This window comes from Topomyia yanbarensis, unplaced genomic scaffold (assembly GCF_030247195.1).
Source record: "Topomyia yanbarensis strain Yona2022 unplaced genomic scaffold, ASM3024719v1 HiC_scaffold_35, whole genome shotgun sequence".
NCBI classification, from domain to species: domain Eukaryota; kingdom Metazoa; phylum Arthropoda; class Insecta; order Diptera; family Culicidae; genus Topomyia; species Topomyia yanbarensis.
Window position 1 is genome coordinate 118,013 of NW_026683547.1, and position 11,468 is coordinate 129,480.

The window sequence follows — 11,468 nt, forward strand, 5'->3', positions numbered from 1 at the left end:
GGTATACGTTCATCCTTATCAGTCCGATCTTCGGAGCGGAATTCCTATTTTGTACGTTTTTGCATTTTGTTGGAATTTCCCTGCGTCGAATAGTGATTGCGAACCCATGCATTCTATTACAGCAAGGTACAGGGTTCGAACGAACGACTAAGCGCGTTTTGCATTACACATTAAAGTGACTCCGATTGAATTTAAGCTTTTCAGTCGATTGTACGCACGAAGACGATTCGGTTCCAGTTTGACGTGAGATTTTCAGCCTTATCAGGAAGCTTTATATTAAAGCTGATGCATTAATTTGCCCAAGGGCAGTTGTATTTGGACGTCCAACAGGATGGATAGTAACGGAATAGTTCTTCTATTAGTTCTGATTACGTGCGAGTTGTGTACAAGAAAAGTGCACAGCGCACCTTCCTCGACATCGGCAGGCGTAAGATCTCTAGCAAGGAATAAAAGTAATAATGCCTCGGTGGATCCAACGGAAGCACTAGAAATTCCTGCAGTTTCCGAAATGGATGCTGAGGTAAATAGCTGATTTTAAATAATTAATTTATCGTATTCAAACCAGAGGCGGATCCAGAAAAAAATTTCGGGAGGGGTACGAAATTTCGATTTTAAATTGAGCATTACACAATTCGTAATACGCAATAACCTTATTAAAAGAATATCATTTTTGTTAATCAAATTTGGTTTGGAGTAATTTTGAGTTTAAAGCTAATATAAAATTGAAACTAATTAAAAATTTCTCAACAAGTACAATAATTTCGGAGGGGGTCCGGGCCCCCAGGACCCTCCCCCTGGATCCGCCACTGATTCAAACACATTTTCTTCCCACAGATCGTTCTACGTGGACTCGGGTACAACGAGGTAGACGACGATCCCCTGTCAATCAGACAACGAATGACCGAATCGACGGAGCAATCGTTGACGGACCTGATTCGCAACTTCCAACGAGATCACGGGCTGGAGGAAACGGGCGTTCTGGATGACGACACTAAACTGGTCATCGGATCGCCGCATTGTGGATCGAAGAAAAGCTCCAAAAAGGCAGACGATGTAATGAAATGGAATAAACAGTCGCTTACCTACAGGATCGAGAATTTTCCGAGAGGGAAAGCACCTGAACCTATTCGAAGATTGCTGACCAAAGCGTTTTCGGAGTGGAGTAAAGTTACGAACCTGGACTTTCAAGAGGTTGACGATGATGATTCCGATATTGAGATTGGATTTGGTGGAAAGGTTCATCGGCAGCGAGGCGATAAATGCACGTTTGACGATTCGCAAACTCTGGCACATGCCTATTATCCAGAGGTAGGAGATATTCACTTCAACAGTCAGTACTTCTTCGAGGGAGATACGTCACTGACGGATTTCCTAGACACGGCACTGCATGAGATTGGACATTCTTTAGGCCTAGAGCACTCCAGATCGAAAGCTTCGCTGATGCATCCAACGGAGAGTAATGGATTTACCGAACCACAGCCGATGGACGTTGAGGTAGGTTTTTTTGGGGAGTCCAATGGTTCGATTAACTATCATTCTTTTTCCTAGAAAATACAAGCTCTTTATGGTGTACGGAGAGGTGGTCGAGCAATGGGCACCTCCGGTCCGAGATTATGCACATTGTCCAAGATCGACGCGGCCATTGATGATGAAGATGGAAACGTCTACTTTTTGGCTGGTAACTATTTCTACAATGCGAACGAAACTCGGTCCAAGGGAGAACTGATCTCGACCAAGTGGCCAGGTCTGCCAGGTTTGTACAAGTTCTAGCTTACATGAAATTTGTGTGGGCCTAACGATATTGTTAATAGGTGACATAGATGCCGCTTTCCGATATTTGGATGGACGTAGTTACTTCTTCAAAGGCGAAAAATTCTGGCGCTTCAAGGGTAGTCGGTTGGAACCGGGGCATCCACGATTGATCAAGAAGGCTTTCCCCGGGCTACCCAGTAACTGTGACGCCATGATGGTCGACGGAGACGGTGATATTTATGCCTTCCGGGGAAGTCAGTACTGGGCGTACGATCCTAAGTCGAAAAAGGTTAGTTCATCGTCTCCCAGCAGTACGCGAGTTCTTGGTTTGCCGAGTAACTTGGACGCAGCTCTGGATACGGAGACCACCATAGGAGCCTTCAAGAGTCAAAGTTATTACGAGGCAAAATCGAATGGGAAGTTCCGGATGACGCATAGCACGCTACTGGTGTGTTGATAAATATGGTGATGAAATACAAACATTCAGGTAAATTGTAACGAGAGTGTATTAGTTTGTCCAAGAAAGATTGCCAAATGAATACAATATGTTCCATAAAAGATATTGAAAGTATCGATAAAACAATTGGTTTTTGTAGTTTACCATGCTTATTTGACAAAACTAAATTACATCTTTTTTTAAATGTCCATCATTATTTTTAACTACTTTCTCCAAATGAAGACATACTGGTAGACACAACGGTTGAAATATATGACTTTGGTGTCTAGGTCATTAGTCCATGCCTGAATATGTTAGATTTTAAAGCACCAATCAGTGATGTACATATTAACATTCAAATACTTGAATTACATAGGAAGTTTTGCTGACTTTACAAGGCTGCTTCGGGTAAAAACCTTCAGGAATGGCATCCGCTGCAGAACCTCAGGCGTATTATTTCCTGAAACAATGGCGACTGAAATTGCTGTTTGAATGTCACTCATTTCATGTAAATTCCAGTGGCAAATCTTGAATTGTGCATTCACAAAATCAGTTGACGCTAGGTGTTTGAAGGTGACGGAGGAAGCGTCTATTCAGGAGCAGACTTCCCAAATAAACATCGAACACCATGTTCACTCTAGTTCTGTGTTCATCTTAAACCCACACTTCGTGTGCAAACTCGAAGGCGCTAATGCGTACCAAAACACGTACACATGTTCGTTTATACAACCGAACCCATGTACGTACGCGGTGAGGTTGAACGCGTGCACGAAATTTTGTACACAGGTGCAAACTTATCGATGTTCATGGGAATACTGTTCGGGAGATTACATTAGGGTACCAATGACATGTATGATAAGAAAGCGTCCATCGAGTCCTCTAACCGGATACACCTCAAATAAATTAGCACCTCAAAAAATATCTATGCAAAATTTGAGCTTGATTTAGGGGTCGCGCAAAACGGTCAAAGTGCAAATAATTTCCAAACACAAGTCTCGTTTCAGCGTTTAGAGGATTTTTTTTCGAGGTTACGCAGGATCTCAACGTTTCATGACATTATAAGACATTTTATAAACTTTATCGTATGACCAGACCAGTATACTGAGAAGACAATTTTTAGGTGCTGTGACTTGCATATCATTAGATTTGAATTACCAGTCTACTGCCGTCAGATCTTTCCGGTTATGTCGCAGACAGCCATCTTTTTGCATATGCGAGTATGTTTTTATGATCTATTACTGATAAAGATTTTTGCACATTCTTCGTGCCAGTTGCTTAGAAAATCGGTAGCATCCCGTCATACATCAAGTAAAGATGGGTTCCAATTAAAGATAATCCGCTAAGTATTCTAAAGATTTCGAAAGAACTGCCGCAGAAATGTTCAGGTTTGCCTTCAGAGAAAGTCTCAAAAGTCTGCCCAGGTAAGAACAGAATAGTGATATTCCGTCTGAACCAACCAAATGGCGTTACTGGCGACAAGCCTCTTATGAAGGACTACCGCGTCTACATGCCCGCTCACAAAGTTCAGATCGACGGTGTAGTAATCGAATTGAGTTTGTCATGCGTGGATCTACTGAAGTTTGGGGCTGGCTGTTTCAAAAACTTCTTGTTCCAGTGAGCGAAGATTTTGAATGGCAAACGCACTGAACGGGACAAAATGGGGTATCCCGCCCAACTCGTGTCGGGTGACCTTTTTCGGGAAGGTTTGCGCTTAATTACGTTTTCTTCGACAAGAATCATTTGCCTGTTTTGATGTTGTGCTGTGTGACTATAAGCAGATCAGATTCCTTGGGAAGGCCTCAATTTTTCTCTCGATAGGGCACCGAATATACCAGCTCGAGGAAGGTCGGACACAAAGTCGAAGCAAACAGGAGCGTAGATTGGACAGCGCCAACTTATAGTGGGTTTTAACACTACTTAACACGTTACGCTTTCCCCTCAGTAGATGGGTGCTAGATCATATAGATTCGTGAACTCTCAGGAATCGAAATCAGAATATATAGGATCAATTGGCACGTTCCACATGCTATACGCAGATTTGTACCTTGCCATGTCATCTGATCAGTATGGAAATAAAAAATCACAACGTAATACAATCGCAACACAGAACAGCAAACAGCCTGAATTCTTTACTCCTGTAGAAATAATGAACCCTGATAAAGCCTTTAACTTTTTACCACACTGTGCCAGCAACAATAACATATCCTTAAGTTTAAACTACCTGCACATAGCTTCAGCTATATATGGAGAACAAAAAATCCGAACACGCAATTGTGTTATTGCAGGGCACTTACATATCAAATGATATGAGTTCCGTAATCGGATTCACAAAGATCACACGAATAACACTCAGCACGTGGAATAATTGCCGTGTGATAATTAAGTTTGTAGTGTCCAGTCAGTGCTTGTGCTTGGAAAAAAGGCAACAAATTCTTTAACATTAACGGGCTCACTTCCAGCAGAAAAGTATTTGTAGTAACTAACGACTTACCTTTCAAGCTAGGTCCCGTTTTCAAAACTTAGGAAGAGAAGTCGTGTTGTAATGCATGGAAATATGTTCAGCAATGTTGTATTAAAAGTATGTATGACATGCATTAATGACGAAAAACAGTTTTGAAAATCTTTCGAAAACTATTCGGAAATCGTGAAAATATTCAGCACATCTCGGTTACAGCCATCAATATGGTGCGCCAACCGAACACTTGAATGATGAAAAGTTTAAAGTGTAGATCCGCTACAGATTTGTTTCATTATCATTCGTGTTGAGCTGTTTAGAACGAACGGAGCATCTCCTCAAAAAGCTGTACAATACCGATATAAAAATATTACTGAACTGTACACGGCTGGTGGATGAATCGGTTTAAGTCGTTAGCCAAGCAACATACGTAACAAGTCTAAGAAAAATTTAACCTATTTGCTTGATTATCAGTTGTAAAAAAGTATAAAAGTATTTTTTCAAATCATGATTTGTAAACGATACTTAGTAGGTTAAGCCTATTATGTTTCATAACTGTTAGTTGAAAGTAACGCAATACTATAATGGATAGCTGGTGTCAGATTTTGTTTGCATTTAAAGAACAAAACACTTGCAAACTTGTGAAATACTTCCCGACACTTTAACAACACAAATTTACAACAACGAGAGGGCATTAATCTTCTATAAACTAATCAGCCACAACGAGAAGGCGGCCATGATGCTTTAATAAATTGTTGCGTCATATTCGAAATGCATATGGTTTGGCGCAATCGAAAAATTGCGTCGTTTGCATGGAGTGCTCTACCTGATTTTTTTTCATTTCTGATTTTATTTGAAGGGCGCTTTGAAAATATAAACGCAAAACTTTAAAAAAATCCCAGTAAATGTAGATGCGCCGGGGAAATTTAGATATAGAAGGGAAAACTATTTGCTTTCAAATGTTCAGTATTATCTTGCCAAAATAACGTCGTATTATTCCAACACCGAAAATTTTCATAATAATAATAATCAACATAATTGAACTCGATTTGTAACTAGGCGGTAAGAAAGATTTCCAAAACACAGCGTACGACTTGTTACAAATAGACTCCGCCTTGTGTTTTTTTTTTGGTGATGAACCAGTTGAGAATATGTTCACCGCTGCTGGAACATTACACGTGATTTGGTTTTATTATTAGTTATAAACAATTTTGCACAACAGAGTATTTCGCTTGGGTACCTACTACTAGTGGAAGCAATTATTTCCATTTCTGATGATTAAAAAGTAGCATACACAACGAAAACCAGGATTTTAAAACACCAGATCGAAGCCAGTTCGTGATTTTTTACCGCTATTTCATGCACCGAGCCACAAATCTTGAACGGAAACAATTGTGATTTTAGTCGGTCTCTACTAGTCAACCTTGTTGAATGACTGTAGACTACATTTCAACATCGGGAGAGAAGTTGATTATTAGGATTCAGCCGGCTCCGTGAACGGGCTGCAATAATTAGTTTGTACAGCTTCGTGTTAGTACACGGCAAGGCTCAAATCCCCAACTACATAGGGGAACGTGCCATTTAAGCCAATATATTCTGATTCCTGGTTCCGTGTTAGTAACGGGGTCCAATTGGAACAAAAATCTCCAGAGAACAATTTTTTGTAAAACAAAATAGCCCTTATCAGCGCAAACAAACCATCAACTAAGAAATTTAAATTTTAATCCTTTCCTTAGCCAACTATTATTTTTGTTTCCGACGGTTCAAAATAAGCATAAACACATGGGAGAACACGATTTTAAATCATCTGACTGTAGCTTGTTCGTGATTGTTTCCCGCTAGTTACATGCACCGAGCCGCAAATCTTGAACAGTTTTCGATCCAAACTCCACCTCTTTGACGATGGAAGTAAACTGATTTCGTTCGATGGCAACCCATTTGGCTTCTAACGTAAACAAATGTCGCATGCGAGTGTGGCATCATTTGCTTGTTACAATCATGCTGGCTGACCCAAACATACACTCGCTATGTCTGGATACGGTAAAGGAGGAAATCCCAAGCAACATATTTTGCTGTGAAATAATGTTTACAACCAACAATAAAACCAAATCACACGAAATAATCCAGCTGCGGCAAACATATTGTCAACTTTTTCATCATCAAAAAAGCCCCAAGGCAGAGTCTATTTGTAACATGTCATGGAAACTTGCGCTGTGTTTTGCAAATCAATTGTGCTACCTAGTTTCACATCGATTTCAATTATGTTTGGAAAATTTTCGGTGTTGAAATAATACGATGTTATTTTGCCAAGATAAAATGGAGCATTTGAAAGCGAATATTTTGCTCTTCTATACTTAAATATCACCGGCGCGACTAGATTAATTGTGAATTTTTTAATTTTACGTTTATATTTTTAACGCGCCCTCGAATGAAATCATAAATGAATGAAAATATAATGATTAGATAGAGCACTCCTGACGCAATTTTCAAATGCGCCTAACAATATGCAATTCGAATATGGCGTAAAAATTATGAAAGCCGCCTTTTCATAGTGGCTGATATGTTGTCAGAAGAAAAATAACGAATAACCATGCATGGTTGATCCTTCTCGTTATTTCAAATTTGGTTTGTTGAAATGCTGGTAAGTATTTTCCAAGTTTGCAAGTATTTTGTTCTTTATATGATACTTATAGCAAATAAATACTGACAACTGCTAGCCACTACAGTATTGAGTTACTTTCAACTAACAGTTATCAAACCTAATAGGCTCCACCTACTATGTATCATTTAGAGTCGGTGTTGTTAATTCGAAAATAATACTGTTAGTCATCAAAACCACGTTTTACGGCTCGATTAGCAGCGACAAACTTGTTTGTGGTCTATTAGCAACAAACCATGGTCTGAATAAATGCTTTGTTACTTTTCTACAACTGATATTCAACCAAATAGGATAAAATTTTTCTTAGACTTATTACATATGTTGCTTAGAATGTGAAGAGAAAACCAAAATCCCGCTCGTTTCGTGCCGGTCTCCAGTTTGCTGTTGGCCGAATCCACCGTCTGCTGAGAAAGGACTTCTACGCCGTGTAGCGTATCGATGCCGGAGCATCCGTCTAATTGGTGACCGCAATGGTATATCTCGACGTCGGAATATTGCAACCCGTGGAAACAAAAAGACCAGGACCATCCCGTTCCAGCTACAGTTGGCCATATGAAATGACGTAGAGCTGGACAAATTGCTCTCCGGCGGAACCATTGCTCAGGATGGTGTGTTGCCTAACATCCATACCATTCTGCTGCCAAAGAAGACCGAAAACAAGTTTTTCTTTGTTGACAGGCGAAACGATGCCGAGATTAAAACCGAAGCTGCCCTTTTCAGGGCGACCATTATATTCACATGCAGAGTCCGCAAACACTTTGTTGAATTTGGTGGACATAAAGCGGACAGGATCATGACCACCATACGGGGAGTTTCTATGTTCCAACAGCAAAAAACTTCGTTAACAGATCGTACGTTCCGGTGCATAGATGTGGAGTTGACTGGCATGATCATATTGGGCGATTGAAAACTCAGGACAATTTAAAAGGAACCCCTCCCTCTCGTTACGTCTCCCTCGAACATGTCTGGCAATACTCTCCCCGAAAGTCTGCCAGAATGTCTTTCGTGAGAATTTGCTCACCGACCATTTCTTCAGATTTATTCATACGCGGTTCATTCTACACCACAATCAGCGAAGATTTAAAGCTATTGTTGGAGAAATCTGCAATTCTCAATTGAGCGAACGGATGAGACGAAATATTTTTGCATTGTCTGCGAAGGACCACCATGGAGTCTTTAGTACTAAGTACACATCATTGAAGTAAAGTAGAAACATCAACGGTCCCAAGTAGCCTCCCTGAGCTATTCCAGACGGAAAAGTAAATTATCTAGCAATCTCCAATGAAAAGCATTATCTTTCGATCTGTGAGCTAGGATCGAAACAAATGCAGACACTACCATTATTCCCAAATTTCTCCATTTTAGTAATTGTCATATCGTGGTTCACTCCATCAAAAGCAGCAGATAGGTGGGTGTAGGTAATATCAGTTTGATCGCGACGTTCCATATTACCTGTTATATAGGATGTTTAACATGTCGCTGAAGTGGGTCCACAATCACCAGCTCGAGACAGCGCTAAATTAAGTCATTCCATGATGGTTATTGTTGTCTCGCCTATTTTATTTTATGAACTGGAAACATGTTTGCGGATTTCCAGCAAGATAGTAAAAAATCACATGCAAGAGATGTTCGATAGATTTCGAGATTCCAATATTTTAGGGTTTTATTTCTCATACTCTGCTTGAGAGATAGCTTACCTTGGAGTTTACATCGCAGTTATGGTTTCGGTCAGTCGTGACTGCTACCTGGACCAAGCGAATCAGAAGAATTTATGAGAAAAATAGGCTTATTTATTTGTTTTTTTGCTTATTTGTTGTACCGTCACCAACAGACACCTTGGCTCCAATGGTGGTTACTTAAACTAATTACATTTCAGAATACACATTATTTTAGTTTTTATCGAATTCCTTGTCAGGTTGAAGTCAAAAGTCCGGTAACAGCGCTCTGGCACCCATAGTTGGTTCTCCTGAACGGGACTCGCAGAGGATAAACACCAGGACAATTCAAGCGGTTTCCTCTACACGACAGTCAGTTCAAAACCAGGACGTACGATCACCCTAGAGTTGACCCAACAAATCCGACGAATCTCCTACAAGAATCTTAGCGACGAAGACAGCTTGGGCTACTCGTCTTCTCTTTTCAAGCGTGTGTAGACCTAATAATCTACAGCGGTCTTTGTGTGGCAGAAGATTAGTAGGATCCTGCCTGTTAAATTCTTTCGAAATTTTAAACATAAATTACATCCTGGTTTGCCTTGTTAAAGTCGTTAAATGAGATATTAAAGTCGAAATGAGGTCGGAAAGTGAGTGCAGAATCCAAAGTGATTTTAAGGTCACACACTTGTAGTACACGCTCAAGATCTTCAATACAATACAGTAATTGTATTAAATTGTCTTGTGCTTGCGATGATATGATATTACACTGCAGTTGTGAATACTAGTTGTAAGCGAGTTTAAAGAGCACCAGGCATTGAAAGTATCCAAAATCTGTTGTAAAGCTAAGCAATCCCTGATACACTTGATGATCATGCATGATTTAATGTCATCAGCGTAGAATATACGACATTCCGGTGGAAATACTGTAGCTATATCATTGATGAAGAGTATGAATAAAAGTGGGCCCATATTACTTCCTTGAGGAACACCCCAGTTGTTCGAAAAAGGGGCAGATAAAACACATCCAATTTTAACTACAAGTAGGCGACCTCTCAGATACGAATCGAGCCAACGAATCATATCTAAAGCCACTCCTGTTAACTTCAACTGTTCCAAAAGTATTCCAGGATCAACTCTGTCAAGTCGGTATATACCGTATCGATCTGGGCACCAGCTTCCATAAAATGTAAGCAGAATAAAACGAACTGAGCGAAATTCGGGATATTTTTGGGATGAATCCATGTTAATAAGTGGAAATGTAACTTTGGTAGGATACAGAGAGCACATCGTTCATTATGATTTCAAAAACTTTGGAACAGGCACACAACGATGTAATTCCTCTGTAATGTTCAACATTTTTGGAAGAAAAACGACTGGAGCTGTTGAATAGAGTTATCAACGGTAAAAATAATGTATCCGCGCATTCCTTCAGGACACACGAAGGTATGCCGTCAAGACTACGAGTGATTGAATATTGACGTAGGACTACGTCTTTGTTATCGATATGGGGGTGCACTTTGCAAATTCTATAAAAATGGTATGTAACGAAAAATGGTCCAATTTCAAACGCATATAATTCAGCAATCTCACGATACATTTTTAATTTTTTTGCACATATCGCCCCGAAATACTTCTAAGAATAGATTCTAATAGATTAACCCAAAGATTTTTGATATCATGACATTTAAAATTTAAATAATGTGCAACCTAGTCAAAATAGCGCGAATTTACATACAGAAGATAGCGCCTCACAAATCCAGCACGACAGATTTGTGTACCTTGCACGCTACCCTTCTATGAATGACATCATCATCTACTATTTAAAGAACGGATTTGACCGTACAAGCTCAGTTGCCTGTTGAACGGCAGGCGGAGCAGATCACTGCGCTGTGTGTTTTCACAGCCAGTGCAACTGAGTTAGAAATCCGTTACACTGGCTGTGGAGGTACGCTGCCCAGTGCTGTCCAACACGCGACTGAGCTTGTCCGTTCAAACACTATGCTTTCTTTTGTGTTATGCTAGTTTTCAGCACACTTTTATCACAGAGAACAGCCATATAAGTTGGAACAAACTTTCCCGAAAAAACCTGTGTAAACATTTAAATGAAAATATATTGAAAATTACCATCGCATACAGGTTCGCATGCGTGAGTCACCATTGTATCCAAGTTTGCACACAAGTCCCGTATAGCGATTGCTGGCCGATCGAAGCGCCGGCCGGTGGCAAGTTTCTACTTGCTGTTGTCATTTCAAAGCGACAGTTTTGTTTTTTTACACAAGTTGAAAACTTTAGTTGTATGTCAGTTCTCAGTGCTTTTATGTACAGTCTCGAACACAATTTTTCGTACACAAAATCGCTTGTACATTCGAGCTCTATTTGCCACCACGGTTAACATAGTGTCGTGGTGCTAGTTGTCTCTTTCGCTCTACTCATCATCATCAGCGTTGATTCATTTTGCTTTGTGCACTTGGGTTCAATGTTTGTGGTGAATGTGTCGGTAGGTATATCTAA

At 40.1% G+C, this 11,468-nt stretch overlaps 1 protein-coding gene across 1 annotated transcript; it reads left to right on the plus strand.

Moving 5' to 3' along the window:
• Window positions 1–294: 294 nt before the first annotated feature.
• Window positions 295–2,250, plus strand: LOC131695311 (matrix metalloproteinase-18-like). The gene is made up of 4 exons (XM_058983779.1): window positions 295–520; window positions 835–1,494; window positions 1,549–1,753; window positions 1,812–2,250. The coding sequence occupies exons 1-4, from the start codon at window positions 332–334 to the stop codon at window positions 2,207–2,209; spliced, it is 1,452 nt and encodes a 483-aa protein (XP_058839762.1). The 5' UTR covers window positions 295–331; the 3' UTR covers window positions 2,210–2,250.
• The last annotated feature ends 9,218 nt before the right edge of the window (window positions 2,251–11,468 follow it).